This window comes from Polistes dominula, unplaced genomic scaffold (genome assembly GCF_049000335.1).
Source record: "Polistes dominula isolate Pdom_NZ unplaced genomic scaffold, Pdom_raw_medaka contig_17, whole genome shotgun sequence".
Lineage (NCBI taxonomy): Eukaryota > Metazoa > Arthropoda > Insecta > Hymenoptera > Vespidae > Polistes > Polistes dominula.
The window spans coordinates 1,627,057-1,650,464 of NW_028301049.1; the positions used below are offsets into that span (position 1 = coordinate 1,627,057).

At 25.7% G+C, this 23,408-nt stretch overlaps 2 protein-coding genes across 7 annotated transcripts; both read right to left on the bottom strand.

Annotated features, from left to right (window-relative positions):
• Window positions 1-501: 501 nt before the first annotated feature.
• On the bottom strand, window positions 502-6,215 carry LOC107065972 (transmembrane protein 19). Of its 4 annotated transcripts, none has more exons than XM_089175714.1 (10): window positions 6,029-6,215; window positions 5,613-5,661; window positions 4,629-4,873; window positions 4,176-4,289; window positions 3,798-4,085; window positions 3,595-3,699; window positions 3,297-3,512; window positions 3,049-3,207; window positions 2,769-2,789; window positions 502-2,727 (listed from the first exon to the last, which is right to left on the bottom strand). In XM_089175714.1, the coding sequence occupies exons 3-8, from the start codon at window positions 4,831-4,833 to the stop codon at window positions 3,053-3,055; spliced, it is 1,083 nt and encodes a 360-aa protein (XP_089031840.1). In that variant the 5' UTR covers window positions 4,834-4,873; window positions 5,613-5,661; window positions 6,029-6,215; the 3' UTR covers window positions 502-2,727; window positions 2,769-2,789; window positions 3,049-3,052. The 4 variants fall into 4 exon arrangements, with proteins under 4 accessions (XP_089031840.1, XP_089031839.1, XP_089031841.1 ...); XM_089175713.1 differs by having other exon boundaries at window positions 5,951-6,040; XM_089175715.1 differs by lacking the exon at window positions 6,029-6,215 and adding an exon at window positions 5,818-6,008.
• A 197-nt stretch (window positions 6,216-6,412) lies between these two features.
• On the bottom strand, window positions 6,413-22,590 carry spoon (A-kinase anchor protein spoonbill). Of its 3 annotated transcripts, none has more exons than XM_089175708.1 (6): window positions 22,314-22,590; window positions 11,880-12,728; window positions 11,269-11,781; window positions 10,935-11,168; window positions 10,720-10,850; window positions 6,413-10,593 (listed from the first exon to the last, which is right to left on the bottom strand). In XM_089175708.1, exons 2-6 carry the CDS (start codon window positions 12,682-12,684, stop codon window positions 10,495-10,497), a joined length of 1,782 nt encoding a protein of 593 aa, XP_089031834.1. In that variant the 5' UTR covers window positions 12,685-12,728; window positions 22,314-22,590; the 3' UTR covers window positions 6,413-10,494. The 3 variants fall into 3 exon arrangements, with proteins under 3 accessions (XP_089031834.1, XP_015175799.2, XP_089031833.1); XM_015320313.2 differs by having other exon boundaries at window positions 10,949-11,168; window positions 22,314-22,587; XM_089175707.1 differs by lacking the exon at window positions 22,314-22,590 and adding an exon at window positions 14,583-15,555 and having other exon boundaries at window positions 10,949-11,168.
• Window positions 22,591-23,408: the final 818 nt, after the last annotated feature.

Below are 23,408 nucleotides of genomic sequence, written 5' to 3' on the forward strand. Positions count from 1 at the left end.
ATTTTTTTAACATATTATTTTGAAATAATAATAAGCAAAGAAAATTATTTTACACGTAAAACAAACATTACATTGCACTTTCTGCATTTCTATCACTTCGAAGTAGTGTATACATATATATATCAATTTGTTAATCAATTTTTATTACATATAATCAGCAAAGTCTTTTGTTAGAAAGATATTAATTAAATATGTCATTTTAAATGATAGACAAAAATGAATATTAAATATTCGCATTTGTATGTTAATTAAAATATAACGTGTATTAACATAAAAACCAATGTATATTATTTAAAAGATAAATTAATAATTCCGTTTTACGTCATATTGAATATTCTTTCAATCGAATTAGAATAATAATAAATCGTGTGAAATTAATCATTTCATTTTTTACATTGAAAAATGAACGGCCTCGTGAAACTTTGAAAACCTTTCACTCAACTCCAACCCTACCCCTGTACTATCATCTGTTTTATGATTATGAAAATAATAATGTGGAAAAATGTTGTAGCGATTATTATTGTGTACCTGATTAAAAAAATTTTAATTACACTGACGTCAATATTCATTAACATAATTCATAATTTTCTGTAAACTTAACATCGAATAGAAATCGCAAGGTCGAGTCATAAATACCTTTCGTTTTTTATGAGACAAAAAATGGCGTTTCTGCGACTGATAAGTGCAAGACACCTTTCATCGAGTTTTTGTTTTTTTTTTGCACTCTTTGCAATTGTTCAACGTATCTATTGGATTTTGTTCCAATATTACCTTTAAAAGGTTCATCAAAGTCGGAAATACGTCCTACACTTGGTTCATCTTTTAAGATCGTATCTCCAGTACGGAATTTTACAAACCAATTTCTGACTGCCCTATCAGTTATCAGTCCTGCACTGTATACGCTGCATATTTTTTCAGTTGCCACTTTAGTGCTATTGCCTTGTTTCAATCCTTAAAGCATTACATGTCGAATATGCACTTTTTACTATCCATTTCAGTGGTTAAGAAAAATGGTTAAATGTAACATTGACTGCATCAAAAAGTTGACAGAAGACTAAACTGAATCCCTCATCTATACAGTGATATTGGAAATCCGTTTGTTTCGGTGACTTATAATAGGTAAATACGAAAAATAGATTCTTCATAGCTCCATCGGAAGTTACTTATGACTCGATCTATTATTAATTATTGAAATCACATTTGTTCTATAAAATTAATCGTTAACATTATCAACCACCCACATCTTCTAATTCTACATTTCTTGTCTCAACTATTAATTGATGCATAATATTTTAAGAGTAGTATATTCTTCGATCAGTCATCATCACGTACTTAAATAAAATATTGTTTTCTTTATTTTATTTTATTTATTCTATCGATGCATTTAAAAATAAAACGAGGATCGGTTTTGTCATATTATAATATGACAAAACCAATATATATATTTATATATATACACATAGATATGTATAGTTTTATGTGTAATTAAGTTTTTCATAAGCAATATTATAATTCGAATTAAAAAAAAAATAATCTTATCTGATACATTAAAGAAACTTCTATATTAATAATAGAATAATTAATTCTAACAACGTTTATAAATCTTAATAAAAACTTGTAATATATATATATATATATATATATATTTCAAAACAGAAAGAGAGAGAGAGAGAAAGAAAAATATGTTAGAATAATAAATAATAAATAAATAATAATTCATTAGATTAATTTTATAATTTATATCAATGCTTTTTTTTAAGTACAGTTTAATATAAATTTGCTCGCACGTGCGTAACTATTGAGATGAATGATACGATTACTATTTATGGTGTCCTATTATAAATCGTTCATACGAGGCCTTATCGCATGAACGATTCGCATTTGAATCGTTACAAAACGAAACAATTATAACAACGTATAAATCTTATTCTATGTAAATAAATACACATCTACATATTATATATATATAATATTCTTGAAACATATAATATTAAAAAAAACTTGTATAGTCATTTTCTTATCTGTCTTTTATCATTTATGCGAACAATTGTAAAAATTATATTTATTTTTTTGCCTCGAGTATACTTATAACTAAATAAACAAACAAAAAATTCAACAAACAGATAAACACATTTTTTTTCTATTTATCACGATAAATTATACTGATAACATTGATTCTGAATATTGTAATGCGAATATTATTAACGATAAAGTTTTATTTAAAAAAAAAAAAAAAATAATAAATAAAAAAACAACAACAACGATGTCGCATATATATATTTTTTTTATATTTACATTCACACACAATACAAAATTTTTAACAACATGTGATTCTTTTTGTTTTTTTTTGTTTTTTTAATTTTTTTCAACAATGTAGTATACTTAAAATTATCATAATTTCGTTGATTTGTTGTTTTTTTTTTTTTTACTCTTTTTATGTTACATATAATTTATCTATCTTACAATCTTTTATAAGATCAAATTTGTTATATAAAAGTTATATACATATATATTATAATGATAATAATAATAATAATAATAATCATAATAATAAAATACAAATCGACGTATTAACACGTGAATTGCACACGTGTTTTACACATTTCACATGTTTTGGAATGTACGGAAGAGACACGTTTATCAAAAAAGTTTTACAAATTATTTCATATTACTATTGAAAATATATTATTATTATTAAGAGTTTAGTATTATATTTGTAATATAATACTAATCACGCATGAACTATTATTGTAACATTAGAAGAAACGCGTTTTTTACGTGGCACGGATCTATAATTAAAACAACGTATTGTGTAATCATTGTATAATAAAGTTGAATCAATGAATTCTAATATTTCTTTATTCTCTTTCTTTTTAATAAAAAATAATATATATACGAAATGGATTCAAAATACATATATATATATATATATATATATATATATAGATGAAATGGATTAAAAAATAAAAAGTATATCAAAATAATAAAAATGAAGTGATTATGAAAAAAAAAATAAAAATAAAATACAACTCGTTGACGTGGACTTACCATTTCAGGGCCAAATTAAATTAGCTACTTTAGGTAATGTGAGTGCAACTATAATAGTTGACACAAGATTAACAGCATGATTATCCAAAATTTGTTTACCACTGATATGTTTAACTCCTTTCCCTGGTTTTGTAACAATAAAACCATCTTCGTCTATTCCTAAAGAAATATTTCCAATATATTAGCTTGTAATTAATGTTGAAGAATATTGAGATTGTAATAATAAGTAATTGTTTTATGCATAATACCTGAATATTGTAATGTTGCTCCTAATATTGAATCTATTACACTACCGATCAGTCCTGCTATTCCACATATTACAATAATAGGCCATTGTGGTGCTGCTGATTCAAGTGTTGCTGTATCAACTGTGTACAATATAGTGAGATAACTTGTCAAGCCTACCATTAATCCACCAAGAGTAGAGAACAACAGACCATACCACGATACTCCGCCATTTGTTCCTTAAAATATAATAATTCGCATATTTATAATTGTTACACTCTTAGAAAAATATTATTTGAAAAATATCTCACATTTACTTACCACGAGGAACTCGTTTTCTCGTTGTAATTAAAAATGGATCACCTTTACCAATGACTGTACCAAATTCCGAAGCCCACGTATCTCCATTGCAACAAGCAAAAGATGCTGCAATATACATACACACACACAAAGTAAATGAATTGAAATGAAACATTGATATACTTAATAATAAATTAATCAAACAAATGAAATGATTAATTTACCTAATATTCCTATAGATAACCACGAACTTCTGTAATATTTATCAAAATCTATTGGACGTTCTCCGCAGCCAACATCCAAAAGATACAACAAAGCTAAATGTGTAGCAACTCCTCCGTTGCAAATTACTTGAACCCATGATCTCTGTCCACCTTCCTTGAAATCTTTTTCTTGAGTCTTTTTTATATTGGAACGAAATTTAGTTGCCTTTGATCCAGTAACAAAAAAGGTCGCTAAAGATACCAAATGACAGATGTTGGTCAGCGTCAATATAAAACCTATCACAACTCCTGTAACGATAAGATAGATTATTAAATATAGTATATATTAAACTTTAGCAATAAATAATTAATGCGTAATGTATATATAAAACTTATTACCTGCTAATGCTCCTTTTAAATTGACACTCTTTCTTCTTAATCCCCAAATCATGAATCCTATTGGAATTATAATGGCAGCCAACCATCTCCATGGTGGTATCATTTGTGACAACTCTATAAAAATATATTTCTTATACGATTAAAATGTTATATATTATATGAAATATTTTTCGTATTTTAAATGAAAAAAGTCTATCCAAATATAAAATATTTTTCTTTTATACGACCAAAGAAATGTTCCTCGTATAAAATATAATTCAATGAACGTTGATCAAATAAAAAAAATAAATAAATAATAATAATTTTTATATGACCCAAGAAAAATGTTTATCATATAAAATAGTATTATTATTATATATATTGAATATATATACTCTGAGTATATTGAATATATATATATATACTGAATTGATATTATATATATATAATTACAACTAAAACGTTTAACATTACCTTCATTATTATTGTAGTTGTTAGTATCTGATGATAGAGTTGAATAAAGAACATTTATCGACCAAAAGAACATTGATATTGGAATAGCACACACGCTTATTAAAATTGGTAAGAAGAAATTGAAATTTTGAATGTTGTTGCTTCTACGCAGGACCATTCCAAACTGCTTTTGAAAGAAGCAAAGGTAGGTATTTATATATTCCATAAAGCGGTCTTATGAAATAATCCTTGATTAACCCCACCTCCTGGAAAATTGTGTCAGATTTATTATATCCTTCATGTAAGAATATTAATGAACGAGAATTTTTCATAAAAATTGGTAAGAAAAACATGAAGTAAATGTAAGAAAAACATGAAGTAAATGTAATATACGCGTGTTTTTATCGTAATAGTACAAAATACGACAGATAATTTAAATTATGGTTTTATTTTAACGATGAAATAATTGATAAGAAAACATATTACAGAGAAATATTAACAGGAAATACAAGTAAAAAGTATATATTATAATAATATTCAGGAATATATATATAAGTTGAATATAAAATAAGAAAACATTTAATTTAATAATAATTCATAACAAGTCGATAAGATTAATTTCGATGATAATAATTCTAATTGCATTAACGAAAATATAAATGATTATATATATAATATATTTAATAAAATTATAATATAAATTTTATTATAAACACTTATATTATATATAAAGAAAAAAACACTAATATATATTAAATATATTAATATAACACTAATTTATATTATAATATATAAAAATTATATAAAATTAATATATATATATATAAAATATATAATTTATATTATAATATATAAAAATATATTAAATTAACACTAATATATATTATAATCTGTAATATATAAAAATATATATTACAGATTATAATATATAGCATAGTATATATATATATAATATTATAAATAACACTATTAAGCATTAATTATATGTTTTAATGTTTTATTTACCTTTTACCACGTTCACAGTTGACACCTTTCCACTTTCAATTTGAATGTTCTAGATTGTTTGGATTAAAGAAAATATCAGTGTTTCTAGTATTTTCGATATTTCTAATATTAGTGCAAATCAAATTCATTACGACTCGTAACAATATTAAAAAAACAAAATCAATACAGTCATTTGTTTACATTATAAGAATTAATGCGCAATCACCTTTTACATTTATTTTTTAATAAATATAATAATAACATACATGTTATAATTATAAACTATAGATTTAACTTTTTATTATTTAAAAATAATAACGATTCGTTTGAAAAGTATGTTATGTTAAATATTTATTAACCTATTTTTTTGTCCCCTTTTTGGACACGTTAACCAAGACACCATCCTAACCTAAATAACAAACAACATAAATACTTACTAGCGACTTAAGCGACATGGTGCAGAAGATAATGTAATTAAATATTAATTTCAAACAAATTTCATTTGTTGTTTCAATTGTTTACAAATATTAACTATTAATAATTTGTTGATTTATTTTATCTGCGTTTTGTATGTCTCTCTATGTGTGTGTGTGTGTGTGTGTGTGTGTGTACACATGTATACAGGATTTTTCATTTAAACTAAACCACCTTAAGTTTATCGCTGGTTTGGCTCGAAATTTCTAGGTTGTGTGTGTGTGTGTGTGTGTGTGTACACATGTATACAGGATTTTTCATTTAAACTAAACCACCTTAAGTTTATTGCTGGTTTGGTCTCGAAATTTCTAGGTCATTTTGTTATTAATTTTAATTGGAACTCCATATATATATATATAGTTTTATTGCAAGTCTTATTATAATTTATTTGAAAAAAAAAAAAAAAATTATTTATCGAAGTGTAACATGTTGGCCATGAAAAGTCCGCAATCGAAAAAATTATGAAAGATTTATCAATAATTTTAGTATAAGTCTGTAAAAAAAGAAGTTACGAAGGTAAATGCAAAATGATAAATAAAAAATACTTATAAAGACAAATAATATTATACAAGAGACGGCATTTTATTATTTCCTCGATAAAAGACACTTAAAGGTCAACCCGTTGCACCTCCTTGAAGCTTTTTTATAAAATAGAATTAAGACTGTTACAGTAAAGGTATGCGGTTATATTTAAACGAAATAAGATAAACATGAAATTGTAATCCCATATTAGTGGTCCCTTCGAACAGGAAATTTTCACCCTGTGACATTTGCTTTCGATCGTATGAAATAAGCAATGTATTTAAGATGGTCTCTAATTAAGTGAGATATTTATTTTATACGTGTTTCGTGTATAGATTTTTACAGTTCTATACAATTACAGAGATATTATTATTGCATCGTTGTAATATGTAAGAATTACAAAACATATAATCATTCATTTCAATCTCTAATTTGATTAATATTTCATTCAACCGGTTGATTTGATGATTTTTCTATTAGCGGGAAAATTCAAATTTTTTTTTTTTTTTAATCAAATTAATTAGAATGAATTTAGTACCATTGAATGTATTATATTTTATAAAAAATTCTTTGTGAATAATGTTATAAATATTAAAAGTAAAAGTATTATATTGCTTAATAATATTAATAATATTTTAATTAAAATATATTATATAATAATATATAATTATAATGAAAAAAAAAAAAATGAAAATGTGTACGCACAAGTAATAAGTAAAGTTTTGATGTGGGGGAAAAAAAATGTTCCAGCTTTAATAAAAACAAAATATTCAAGATATTACATTGTGTGTGTTATATATATTATATATATATATATATACAAAATGATTTTCTTTTTCTTCATTTATTTGATAATGATAAATGAAGATTTGATGAATAATTTTGAATAGGACGATGCGTACTATGAAAACTATTTACATTTGATTAAAATTTCCGATCATAAATGTAAATTTTCAAGATTCAATTTATTTATATTGAACAAAAAGAAAAACGAAAGAAAAAAGAAAAGAAGAAAAAAAAAAGAAAGTAAAAAGAAGAGAAAAAGAAAAAATGAGCACGATTTTTTGTTTTTTTGTTTTTTTGTTTTTTACCGTGAATAAATAAACCAATATATCGTATTATTGGCAATTATTTATAATAAAAATGTTATATGATTAATTTAATTAGATGCTCAATCATAATGTAATGAGTGTAAAATGCAATACAAATAATAATTGAGCAGGAAAAAGTGTATCCTCTAATTATATATATATATATATATATAATATATTATTAGAAAAATATTTCCATTATATTTTAGTAAGTTTATATTAACAAGATTTTGTATTATCATTATTATTATTATTATAACATATAACAGTTTGAAAAAATCGTTAGCTGCCGAGCTCGAGTACAGAAGTTTACAATATGTATAAGTGATTTGTATAATTTCTTTTTTTTTTTTTTTTTTAAATTTGTTTCTCTAACTTTTCATTTCTTTTAGTTTTCCTTTTCTTATTTTTTTTTTTAATTATGGTTTCTTTTTGTTCAATACAGATCTCTTTACTGCAATAGTCCATTTCATAATACACGTTAGAATACCAAAAAAAAAAAAACCGATTATAATAATGTAATATATATTAATACGTATATGTAAATGAAAAAGAATTAATGTAAACATAAATTTTCATTGCAAATGATGTTGTATTTGTTATAACAATTAAAAATTTCGATCATTTATTATTTGTGGTTTTTCTTTCTTTTTATTATTATTATATATATATATTTAATAAATATATATTTATAATATTTATCATCAGACGCGTTTAATTATTTTCACAATTGTGATTTAAACATGTTCATCGATCGAATATTTCAATTTAGCGAAGAGAAAATAAAGAGAGGCAAAAAAAAAAAAAAATTATACAATCACAAATTGCAATTTCGCTTATTATTATATATCAACGCACTGGATTATTAAGGTTTTTTTTTGTTTTTTTGTTTATATTGCAATGAAAGTTATACAAATGTTATTAAACAACAATGATCTCTTAACGAGACGACATTTTTTTTTTTTTTGTTAATTTGAAATGTTTTCGTTTAAATTATATTATCGGTATTAAAAGAAAAACAAACAAATTAAGAAACAATGAAATCACCATGTTCCAATAAATATGGGATTTCATATTATTTTTTTTGTTTTTTTGTTTTTTCAACTAGTATAATAATCTTTTATATCTAAATATAAAAGTTGCGTGTATAATATATAAATTTTTCTTTTTTTTTTGGAAACTTCCAAAAAAAAAAAAAAAATAAAAAGAAAGAAAGAAATAAATAATAATTTTTAGTCATCATCAGATTATAATGAATTATCGAAAAAATTGTCTTGTGTTTTTAGTTTTCTTCTCTGTTTTTTTTTTCTTTTTTCTTTTTCTTTTTTTTTTTCTCTTATATGCATAAATATGTATGTATATATATACACATTTTATAAGTAAATAGCACAAAATGTCACTTGTTCGTGTGTGCGGTTGAAAATATATAAAAATGAATAAGTTAATTATTATTTTTTTTTTTCCAATTTAGTCATGCCATTGACATGCCGATATCTAGCACAGACATCTATCCAGTCATTTAATTATTATGTAGATACATTATAAATATTATTATTATTATTGTTGTTGTTATTTTTTGTTACTTTTTCTTTTCCTTTCTCTTATGTATATATATATATATATATGAAGATATTATAATAATTGTTTACACTATATACAAATAAGATGATATTAGAATCAACTCATATCAAATGAAGCAAATATAATGTGAACAATCTTCTTGACAGTGTGTTAGTATGTATGTTTTGTATTAATATTTAACGCAACGTCTTTTATTTATTAATTTGAAAGTCCTTCTTCAAAATGTGATGAATAATAATGAAAAACTGTTTTTTGTTAGAAACATTCTCTCTCTCTATTTATAAATGTGTCATCATAATAGTATTTTAATATTCTTGTGTATAATACAAATGTGACTAAAGTTGTTTTATTATAACGTATAAAACTTGTTCAACGATGAAATATAATAATAACGGTTTAAATGTATTTCATAAGTTTAGTGACAATGTTTTCATTATTTGTAGTCATCAATTTTCTTAGGTGAGAAAAAAAATGACCCCTGCCCCACTCCTCCTTCTCCTCCCCCAAATCGCAATCGTATGCGTATAATAAGTTATTAGTTTACTGAAAGATAATTCATAGATAATTCTTGTTTTTTTAAATCTAGTCCTAATTCGATTCTTAATTCGTAACGTTTTTCTAGCATACAATTTTCTTGAGATACTTTGTTTATTTTATTTTTCTTTTTAACGCTGAATATAAAAAATTTCTTTTACTATTGATTTTTATATATATAAATATATATATATATATGTATGTATAATTCGACGTGCATTCGATCATTATCATCATCATCATCATCATCATCATATTAATTCGATAATTATTAATTATAATTTTTTTGTTCGCATTTAAATGCTATAAGATTTAATAGATTAGATAATAGAGTATTAAAATTGTTGATTCAGTATCGTCCCTGTTGATCATGAAAGGGATACTCATGTCAGATTAAACACAAATAATTTTTTTTTTTTTTTTTTTATACAATTTGTTGTTTAAGTATATGTGTATGAAAAGAAAGAAAGAAAAAAAAAACAACAAAAAAAAAAAACAAAAACTCTTATTACATAATAAGACGTTGTGAAACTTAAAAATTAACGTTTTTTTACCCCGTAAATTTGAACTTATACATTAATTCATTTCATTCACACAGGACAATCAAACACGATCACAAAATTCACAATATGTCCATTTGTACATACACGCTTCTTAGCAAGTGTATGACTTATAAATAATTCAATTTAAGTATTTTTCTATTAAGATACCTCTGTAATTTCGCTAGACATCAGGCACTCCTCCCATGATACAGGTTCTGCGTATCCACGCGCTATTAATTCATCGGCAACAGAAATTATCTGAAAATATATAACAAAAAAAAAAAAAAAATAAAAAAAACACCGAGATTTTAATATCTAACCGATGATATTAATATTATAATAAATAAAGAAAAAGAAAATAAAATAAAATCATAATATACATACCCCATATTTGATAATATTGAAGAACAGATTTACGTGAACTTCTGTATCAATATAGGCTGCGATTTGTGCCAATCCTACTTTTCCTGTAACTATTTGCTCGATGACACGCAACGAATCCGGATGCCATTCGCCTAAGTATTGAAATCATACAAAATTTATAATCAATATCAATCCAAAAATGAGATTGATAATTATTGTCAAATAAAAGATATAACACATTAATGCTAACCCTTTTTTTGGTTTTACATTAGCGAGGAATACTTCAATCGCTTGGAAAGGTAGTGAGAGAAAATCTGTCCTTATTTTTCTCAGACTAGAGTTGGGATAAGTACGATAACCGCCATGATCAACTAGTCGTACTAAAGTAGTTTGGCCATATGGATCAGGATCAACAACGCATACTCTGGCCCATTTGCCGTCATCTATTGGAGCAGCATAAACCAATCCCTCTGTAAGAATAATATTTGATGTATTACAAAATCATTATTTTCATATATTAATTTTATGAATAATAATAATAATAATAATAATAATAAGTTGTCAATTTACTCATAATTTCATCCGCAACAGGTGGTGCCTTGGTGTTGTATAATTCGCTCATGTTTGCATCTAATATTCTTAACATGGGATACGTTGGGTGTGTAGGAAGTTGTAAAAAGAGTCTGTTTGGTTTCATCACATAACACACCGAGGCATCGTTATTAACTTCCTCGATTAAAGTTAATTGTCTAGTCATGGGAATCATAGGAATAACTTCACTTACTATCGCCATTGGAATAATTTGTTGCAGAGTTAAATCGGGATATTTTTTCTCAGGAAATTTTCTCCTTATAATATCCAAAGCTATGCAAATACCATTATTAGAGCCTTGGATAGTACAAATCCTGTCATTCATCGATATGGGATGACGTTTGACGACAATATGAACGCCAGATTTAGAATGAATATTTTGTAAGAAAGAACCATGGCGACCAATTAGTTTACCAACTAAATCATTACGAATAACGAACTCGTATACGTATGTCGTACCATCTTCTTTCATTTGTCCTTCTATACTTCCACCTAGTCAAAAAAAAAAAAAAAAAATATAGAAATATTTAATATAACAAATCTACTAATTTATCAAAAGTTACTTCATAAGCGTAAAAACAAATATTTACCTTTACCGCTGTCAGTACTTCCTTCACTTCTGGCTTCATCTGTAACACTTCCTTCTAAAACGCCAGAAACTGGACTGTAATTTGCCGAATCTCTTTCCGACAATGCTTGAGTTTGAGTTTTATTTTCCTCCTCGGGAGAATCATTTTGTGTCTGTTCGTTTAAATCTGCCGTATGATTGATCTCATTTTCTTTATTATCCGTGGAAGTTGATGGTAACGATAATAATAATTGTGTATTATTGTCTTCTATATTGACATTATTTACATATACATTTTGCGCTATTTCGTCTTTATTATCGGCTACATCATTGCAATAATTAATGTCGTCCATATTTCCGTTAACCATTTGAATGTTGTCACTGCCAGTCATGGGATTCTGTTCGCATGTTTCATTATTATAAATATTTTCAACCTCCTGATACCATGGTTGATTTTCTTTCAATGTATCTGCTGCCACTGGCATTAAAATAGGTACAGTTGTTACTGGCATCATTGTAGATATAGCTATTCGTTTCTCGCTAATTTCTTTACAATTACTAATTGGTTCTTCCATACTCTGAGCATGTAAACTCGAGTAAGAATCATTAACTTTAATACCAGTATCAGAAAAATCAACAACGTTCTCTCGCGAATGACTAATTTTTAATTTATCAATATTAGTATCGTATAATACGTTTGTTGATGATGTGGTTATTCCACCTGGATCAGCTCTCTCTACGCGTCTTCTTTTGTACCAAAAAAGACCAACTATCAAAGCAACTGCTGGAAAACTCCACTTTATAATTTGATAAGGTGTGGATGACATACTCGAAATCCACGGTAATAATTGTTGATAACAGTTTCGTTAATCTGAAATGAAAAAAAAAAAACAAAAAACGTAAAATATATTTTACAATAAATATTAATCAAATAAATTGTATAAAATGTGTTTATTAAAAATTATAATTAACGTTGAATTTAATGGAATTGTTAACGAAAAAAAAAAAAAAAGAAAAAAAGAATATGTAAAATATCGAAAAAGTTTTCGTCACGAGAAATTTGTTTGCTTTTTTTCAAATATTCGCGCCATTTGATCGTAAGACTTCGTAGTAGTGAAGCATTTCCTGTTGTAAAAGGCGCATGTTTTCGTTTCACGATGCTTTCGATAAAGGCAGAATTGCATATTTTTTTTCTTTCTTTTTTCTTTTTTTTTTTCAATTAATTGACGATAAAATGACGACTGTAAAAGGTGATTAATCAAATTTCAAAAGTTCTCGTATTTCTTAAAAATTTTTCTCACCATATGCAAAAGAAAAAGAAAAAAGAAAGAAAGAAAAAAGGAAAGAAAGATAGAGAAAGATAGAAAGTTAGAAAAAGCGCGCGTAAAATTGAATCTTGCCACGTAGGAAAAAAAAAGTAAAAGAAAAAAAATATAAAAAAAAAATAAAAAAATAAATATAATAAATAATAATATTATTTATATAATATATAATATATATATATAATTTATTTGAATGAATTATTTTGTTTCAATAATAATAATAATAGTATTATTCAATTATACGAAAAAAAAAAACGAAAAAAAACAAAATGTTAAAAATGTTAAAAATGTTTTTCCTCAACCTAAAACCGAACATTGGAAAATGAAAAAGAAAAGGAGTGTTGGGGGGGGGGGTAAAAAAAAGGTTTAAGGATTAGAATAGGAAAATGTAACCTTTACATAAATGATCCCTTATGGGATACCGCAGGTAAAGACTTTAAAGAAAAGAAAGGAAAGAAAAGAAAAGAAAAGAAAAGAAAAGAAAGGAAAAGGATTTTACAATAAAAAAAAAAAAAAAAAAAAAAGAAAAAGAAAAATATGTCAATTTTCACTGCAATTCTAACATAAAAAGTAAAAAACATTCTTTTTAACAATACTTCAAGAATTTCACTTTATAAAAGAGAGGGGTAGGGATGAGGGATGGGGTGAAAAAGATAATGTTGAAGAAAAAAATGTATCCTAATATAATTTTAACGATATAATAACGGAGAAAAAGATAAATAACAAATCAAAAGATAAATGAATATTTGAAAATTCAACAAATTGCAATATTAAAACACATTAAATATAGAAAGCACTTAAAATATAGAAAGCAATTAATTTATCGTCATCCAATGAAATTTCATTCGTTAACTTATCGATCGAGTAGATAAAGATAATTATAGAAATCGATTAGATACAGATAAAAGATTAAAAATGTTGAATTTTGTTAGTATGATGTTTAAAAGAAATAAAAAAATAAAAAAATAAAAAAATAGAAAAATAATACCACGTGTAATATTGTTTTATTTTTTTTTCCTATAAAAAATATTTCTAACCCTAAAAACTTCAATGAAAAATTGTGAAAGATCGAATAAAAAAAATAAAAAAAAAATATATAATATATATATAAATAAAAAGAAGAATAAATAACATGAACATAGGTTTGGAAATCTTAACCTAAATTTCATTTTCGTCATTGGGGGGAGGGGGTTGAGAGAAAGTCTTGGGGGAAAATATATCGAGAATAAAGCTAAGGGAAAAAAAGAGTATAAATGGGTGTGTGTGTGTGTGTGTTTGTGTGTGTGTGTACATATAGAAAGTCGGCAACAGTAGCAAACAAGTTTCTAGAAATAAGGGAGATAGAAACGCCTAAAAACTGTTTGAGCCATATTTTTCGAGTAACCAGCAATATAAAAACTTACCGAGAGATCCATGATGATGAATTTTAATATTTTATCACAGTAAACAATTAAAAATTTGAATTTATTTATATAAAATGATTATAAATGAAACTTAAAAGTGAGAAACGTTTTGCAACGAGGAACACGTGGGAGGGTTGATACGAGAATATTATAATAAAAAAAAAAAAAAAAAGAAAAAAGTACACACACGTACACCGGTAATAAATAAAAGAAAGAAAAACATAAATAAATAATTATACTTGAAGAACTTTTATTGTTCGTTAAATTTTTGTTGTTGTTTTTTCTTTTTTTTTTTTTTTTTCACAGATACCGCGAAAAATTGAGAAACTTGAACGTTGACAGAAATTTTTCTTTCTTTCGTTGTTTCTTTTTTACTTTCAATGAAAAAAAAAAAAAAAAAAAAAAAAGAAATCAAATTGATGAATAAAATAAATCGTAGAGTAAATTAAAATAAATTAATATCGAAATACTGGATATAAACAATAATATATATTTCAAAATAACAATCAAATTTGAGGAATAATTTGGTGACAACGTGGGATGAAGGAGGTTGAACGAAAAAAACAAAATGAACACTCAATTCTAGGCTTGGCTAAAGACTGACTGAACAAATCATCCAATACACGTGGTTATATTGCTGGAGAATTGCGGATAGGAGAATTGAGGTGGGGTGGAAGAAGGGAAAGGGAAAATGGGGTTGTGCGCATGCGCGAGACAACTTGAAGGAACGTTCACAACGAAAGGAACGTTGTTCGATCGTAGATTTCGAGATTCGAGATTTCTACCATTTTCCATTGATAATTTTCATGTTTTTTTTAACAAATATTAGACCAATAATATTTTGTTATGTTATTATTTCAAGATGAAATGTGAATTATTTAACCTTTATTCTTCTTTCAATTTCAATCGTAAATTATTTTTGTTAACATTTTTAGGAACCATCGAGTGTTATGGTACCAACCACCTTTAGTACCAACCCTGAGAAAAATGTCCCCACATTTCCAGAACCTTCCACGTTGTTTGTTTTTATTTTAAAACATTTCCATTTTATTATTTCGGAAATAGAAAATGCATAAGATGATTTATAATGCAGTCAAATTATTATTATGTATATATATTTATTGATTTTTTATTTTAATATTAATTTATTTTATCAAGATATTATTAGCAATTTTAAAATAAAAATATTTTATTGGGAAGTTTTTCTTTTTCTTGCCAAATTTAAATCACGTTTAATTATTTTATTGGGTTGTTCGAAAAGTAATTTCAGTTTTTCCTGACACAATAATTGCATTAGTTGATGCAAATTGGCAAATAACAACACGTGAGATCGGTGAGATGTTAAATTTATCAAATTTAACTGTTTATGTTCACTTGAGCTTTCAGGGAGCTTTCTTTTTCTAGGTTTTAAGTTAGGAAACAAAAATTGTCTTCATTTTCAAAAAAAAAAAAACGAAATTACTGTCCACCAAACAACCCAATATATTTAATTATTATAATTTATTTATACGATATTTTGAATAGACGTTTTAATTTGTTAAAATTATTTTATAAATGTTATTTATAGATATAGATAGAATATTATTTTACGAATATATATATATATATATATATATATATATATATATATATATATATATATGTAGGGCTGAGGGGAGGGGGCAACGTGTGCACAAAGTAATATTAGATGATGTAGAAAAGAAAAAAGTGCATCTAACTAATAAGTATGTTAGATTAAAAAATTAGAAAGGTAATAGTCTAACGAATATCGATATTCAATTTCGATTTGGTTTAGTTCATGAAATAATATGAAATTTAATACGACGATTAGGTAATTGTATTATAATACAACTTGTCTATGTATGATAGAACTACTTTGACGTTGTACTTTACTTTTACAATCATTTATTAAATATAATCTTATCATTTGATTTTTTGTTTTTTGTTTTTTTTTTTAATATAAACGAAAAAGAAACGAAAGTTTAATAAGTTGAGACATTTTAGTGAAAATTATTTGACTAATAGTAATTGCATTAGTAATACTAATGCAATTGCATAATGCAACGTGTTGCACTTGTATATGAAAAACATGAATGAAAAAATATATTCACAAATTTCTAAATTTAATATTAAGTTGTAATAAAACTTATTGTTAATCTAATGCAACTTGTGTACTAAGGTAGGGATCGGCAACCTGCGGCTCGCGAGCCACATGCGGCTCTTTCGATGTGAAGCTGCGGCTCTTTAGTTCCATACGCAAATATTATTTATTTTATAAAAAAAAAGAAACATTTAAAAATTGTTTCGAATCGATTAACGAGGATTAGGTACAGATGATTAAATAGATTAGTTTTTTTTTTTTTTTTTATCAAAAAACTAACTTTATTTATGCGAATGCTATTTATTGTTGGGAAGAAAAAATTGTGTAGCTGTTTAAAAACTTTGAAATTTTGTAAATTGTCATTTTTGGCTTTTTCGACTCAAAAGGTTGCCGCCCCATATACTAGGATAATATATTAATAAATAAATAAATAGATAAAATAAATAAATAAAACATATATATGTATTTATTAATTTTTCTTTTTAGATATCACGATTAGATTTTCTTTGTATTTAAATAAAAATAAATCGCATCAACGTTAAAATTAATCGAAGAATGAATTATCGTTTACAATCTGATTTTATAAAAAAAAAAAAAAAAAAAACATTAAAAAAGAATTCTCGATCAGCTGTAAAGATACGCTAGTGTGTACTCGAGCGTGTATACGTGCGTATTCATGAAAAAATTCCTTTACGTTCATTCATAAAACATGCTACTTCTTGTCACGTTTAAAAAAAGGAGAAAAAGAAAAAAAGAGATGAGAATTAATGATAAATAATATTATGCAAATAAAATACGTGTATGATATAACAAGTCATTTTCCGACACACATCCAATACCAACATAATATTCGATTTGGGGAAAAAGAAAAAGAAATAATAAGAAAATATGAAAGCAATAAAAAAAAAAACCCCTAGTGCATTGATAGTTAAAAACCTTAATACATTGACAATAAAAAAAAACCCTAGTGCATTGGTAATTAATAGCTCTAGTACATTGACAATAAAAAAAAACCCTAGTGCATTGGTAATTAATAGCTCTAGTACATTGACAATAAAAAAAAACCCTAGTGCAGGGGTCGGCGGCAAACTTTTGAGTCGGAAGAGTCAAAAATGACAATTTACAAAATTTCTAAGTTTTTAAACAGCCACAACACAATTTTTTCTTCCCAACAATAAATAGTAGTCGCATAAATAAAGTTAGTTTTTTGATAAAAAAAAAAAAAAAAAAAAAAAAAAAACTAATCTATTTATTCATCGGTGCCTAATTCTCAACGATTTTTAAATGTTTTATTTTTTTTTATTTTTTTACTAAACTCTTAACTAAAAAACCGCATGTAGCTCGCGAGCCGCAGGTTGCCGACCCCTGCCCTAGTGCATTAACAATAAAAAAAAAACAATAAATAAATAAATTAATTAATAATTAAACATACAAATCATCGCCCCCCACCCTCCCAAAAAATAGGATTTCTACTATCAAAGTTTTTTTTTTAATTTGTTTAAAAAATTCATCATCTATCGAAAGACAACTTGGAAACAATTTAAATGAGAAACTGTCATAAAAAAAATAATAATTAAAAAAATAAAGAAAAGGACGAGTGTACGTGGGGGTGAGAGATGGGGGATGAGAAGGTGGAGTGAGCTTAATCAGGCTTGTTATTAACAAGTGAGCTTTCGAAAGGTAAGAAAAGAGATTGGCCAAGGTGATGTTACTTTAAAGAGGGGGATGCTTTCTTGCGGTATATTGTTCGACGTAAAGGAGAAGGAGAGTCATGAAATAACAAAAAGAAAATAAAAGAAAAAAAACATGGAATCGAAACGAAACCGGTAAGTGACCAACCGTTCGTTCGATTCGTTCGTTCATTTTTTCGGTCTCTTCGTAGGTAAAGAAGAAAGAAGGGATGGGATTGGTCAGCTTACTTCGAACTTACTTGCTTTATTTACAACTACTTTTTACAATTAAGGGAAATAACGAAAACAAAACATCATCAATTATTATATATTTATTTTTATTATTTTTACTTTATGTAGGGGTATCTTTTGAAACGATTCCAAATTTATAAGATCCTTTATTGAATTAGGTTTTTTGAGTTATATATTTATTTATTTGTATACATACATTTTGTAGTTTTTTTAATTTTATTTTATGTAGGGGTGTCTTTTAGCATGTGGTTCCAAATTTATAAAACCGAATATTAGATTAGGTATTTATTAAATTAAATATTTATTTTTATATACATACATTTTGTAGTTTTTTTAATTTTATTTTATGTAGGGGTATTTTTTAGCATGGTCCCAAATTTATAAAACCCAATATTAGATTAGGTTTTTATTAAATTAAATATTTATTTTTATATACATATACTTTTCTTTTTTATTTAATTTTATGTAGGGATATCTTTTAGCATGGTCCCAAATTTATAAAACCCAATATTAGATTAGGTTTTTATTAAATTAAATATTTATTTTTATATACATACATTTTGTAGTTTTTTAAATTTTATTTTATGTAGGAGTATCTTTTAGCATGGTCCCAAATTTATAAAACCCAATATTAGATTAGGTTTTTATTAAATTAAATATTTATTTTTATATACATATATTTTTCTTTTTAATTTTATTTTATGTAGGGGTATCTTTTAGCATGGTCCCAAATTTTTAAGACCCTTTATTGAATTGGGTTTTTTAAATTATATATTTATTTATATTATTTATATATGATATATTTATACAATAAATTTAAGAAGATAATGGATAATCTATGAAGAAAATTTTTCACATTGTTTGGTTGGTTACACAAGCAGGGCATATGTATGCAAGGTACGAAGTTCAACGTGCTCTTGGAATGTCGAAGGTGCACACGAGAAAACCCGATGAAGTAACCGTGAACCATTGCCGAATACATGCGAATAACACAACCATGATATGACTGGACAATAATAAAAATAATCCCAAAACAAAAAACCCAATTAATAAAAGTATACTCGTTTCAACAAACAATTAGTGTGATTGATAAAAGCAAAATAAAAAAAGAAAAAAAATAGAGGAGGACCAAATAATCGTTAAAATTCGCTTCTCTATTTTGTTTCTATTTTTTCCCCTCCCCCTGCGCGTCTTTACTTTCTTTTGCATAACAAAATTGCATTATCTCAACTTTACATTGCCAAAGTAAATAAGATAAGGGTGATAAATATAGTTACTAAGGTCATTCCAATAGGTCTTTTCATACCAACACGACATTTGCCGAAAGATAAAAAAAAAAAAGGGAGGTTAGGTGTGAATCATGTTTTTGTGTGTTTTGTATTTAATATGTAACACATTTAAAAACAATTAAATGATCAATCAAATAATTACGATTGTTTATTATTATAAATTAAATAATATTATTCGAATTTCATTTATATTTAATATATATTTAATTTTTTTATAATATATTATATTATATTATTATATTATAATATATTTATTATACATAATATATATTATATAATTTATATAATATATAATTAATTATTAATATAATTATAAATAATAATATAAATAAATTAATTAAATATAAATATAATTATAAATAATTATATAATAAATATATAATTTATATTGTTATTTTATTGTTTAGTAATTGTTTAACTATTAGTATTTGTTAACTATTGTTTAGTAATTTGCATTAATTATTAAATAAAATAATTAAATAAAAATCAATTGATTTGTCGTTGCAATGATGAATCAAACATCGTATAATATAATTCAAGGAAGATTTATCTTTAATCTTGGAATACATTGAAAGAGACACCCGTTATACGAGAGAAGGGAGGAGACCGAAGAAAATAAAAAGAAAGACAACAACAAGAACAAAAAAAACTGGAGTACCGTTTGAAAAATCTAAAACTGGTCCCTGTATCCTGTTGATAAGACGAATCAATCCTCCTTTCGGTTTGTGATATTATTTATAATTAATAAACATATTCGCGCATGACTCTAATGCAAGCAAACGTTTTCGCCATATTGTACGACGCCATTTTTATTTTTCTTGTCTTTATTACCTAGCGGTAAAAAAGCAAAAAAAAAATTTATATATATATACAAAAATAAAGAAACAAACAATATTTACAATGAGTTATTCGTGTCGATGATTTAACAAACTACAAACAAATAAATATTAATGGTTTAACATAAAATTGTAAAATGTATTATTGCGACGAAATTTTGAAAGAGAAATAATACGTCGTAGATAAAACGAAAAAACATGCATACTACGATTACGTACGTATTATTAAATAGGAAATATTTATTTGTTAAGATTTAAATTTGTTCATTTTAATGGAGGGGGGGGGATTAATTAATAGGGAAAGCAAAACAAAAGTATTGAAACAAATTTAATTTTCTTTTCCACCCTCCTACTCCTCCTCCTCTTCCTACTCCTTCCAATTAAAAAACCATATTTTTGCAAATCTGTAAAAAAGGGAAAACATTCGTAAAATCATAAAAAAAAAAAACAATTATTACTAACAATTAATTATTTTGTTTTGTTTTATATTAATAATATTGTTATAACAAAAAATACCTTTTTTTTTTTTTTCTTATATGCATATCTATTGGTCCAATAACCAAAAAAATGGTATCAAAAAAGATAAGGTTTCAAGACCATAAAGGTAATTTGGGTTCTTCCAACGCAATGTTGTTGTACCAAATTGTTATTGTAAGAATAGTACAAGTTATGTCCAAGTATTTGGTAGTGTGGTTAGTAGTGTCGGTGGTTGTAGTAGTGGTGGTGGTAGTGGTGGTGGTTGGTGAATTGTTTCACACATACAATCAAATTACCACGAATCAAGATACGAGAGAAGGGAAAGGGAAGGGAATTTAACAGCAGGCCATAGAACGTTCTACGGATACACACGCTATTTCCAGATGTCGTTCACTTACAACTTATACATACCGTACTATCTATTATTATAGTTTCACATTATAGAACACCATCTTCATCATCATCTTCTTCTTATTCTTATATATGATAATTCTAACCTCTTATTTACATACATTATATATATATATATAAATAGAAATAAAATCTTTTTTTTTTTCAAAGCTAGACAAAAACATTACAACACAACAAACAAAATCAGCCAATCAGATTAATGCTACAAAATAATTATTTTGAAAAATGATACAAATTTATTCGATAAATCGTAATATATATATATATATATTAGAAAATAGTTTACTAGTATCCATATTGAGAAATGAAAGAAAGAAAGAGAAAGGATAAATGAGTGAGAGAGAGATATATATATATAGATAAAAGCTCATGCCTCCGGCCGGAACGGTAACCGTATTCCTTTTTTTTTTTTTTTTTTGATGACTATGAAATAATTAAAAATGAACAATTAAACATGACAAATGAATCGTGAAACATATGATATGAAGAGAAAAATTGTCAACTTTTATATTGATATACGAATATAAAGTGAATTATAACAACGACGGTTATAATACCGGACACGATAAGTTTCGAACCCGCGTGGCAGCATACGATTTCTCTATTTCTGTCTCTCTCACTCTTTCAACGTTCCCCCATTCCCTTTCTATCTACATCTCTTTTCAACTAACGCCGATATAAACTACTATACTTACCGGTCTTCTTTCTTTTTCCACACTTTTGTTCTTTTTCTTTCTCTCTTATTAAAATTCTTCCCGTAGGGATATTAACGTTAGAATTGAATTTTTCACGACAATATGATCAAGGACAAATGTTAATCGAACGTTTCGTAAAGATTCTTCGATTCTTCCGTGAACGTTCGTTTATTTGTTAAAGGAAAAATTTTCGCCACGTGATCACAATGTTTTTCCTTGCCACTTCGCGAGAGTAACACAATATGGCGGATGGTGTAAGTTGATGCTGCTGCTAGCTCGTGGCTTTTAGGTGAGCAACATGGCAATCATTTTTCAGTATTACACGAGCGCACCTAGCGGCAATTAAACGAAACTTTCTTTTTAACAATATTTAACAATTAGTACGATATTATTTTCGTCGATAAATTATCTACGATGGTAAAAGTGGATTTATTTTTTTTATCGACGGATAAATAAATACGTATTATCGGTAAGGTAGATATCTTCATAATAAATTTAATGAAAAACTTTGTTATCTTAACGAAAGATGCTATTACGTTCGGTTTCTTTTTCTTTTCTTATCTTCATTCGAACGTAAAATTAAGGGAGGAAGATTTATTTTTTGTAATTTTCTTTGTTTATTCTATTAGAATTTGTAATAATTAAATATGTAGAATGAAAATGATGATTATGATTGTCATTTTGACATGACAAATTATTTAAATAACACGTATATTTATCTCGAAGATAAATTTCTAATGATACTCTTGTACCGATAATATGTGAAATCATTGAAACATTTCTTCGATAGTAGATAAATCAAAAGAATAAGATTATAGTGAAACTAGTGTTAAGATATAATCAAGGGTTCTGACCCACGCGTAGGGTGACGTAGTGTGACCTTGTCGTTGAGACGCGTGCGCATCGGTAGCCTATTTTTAACGACCTGCACTCTACGAGGGTTGTTGCGTGCCGCATCCAACGATTTCCATTGTAAGCCACGTCCACTTTTGTCGACAAAAAAAAAAAGAAGAAGAAAAAAAAATAAAAAAGACATTTTAAACCTCCTCTACTTTTCTAAATTGAACCATACAAAGAACTACTACTACTACTATA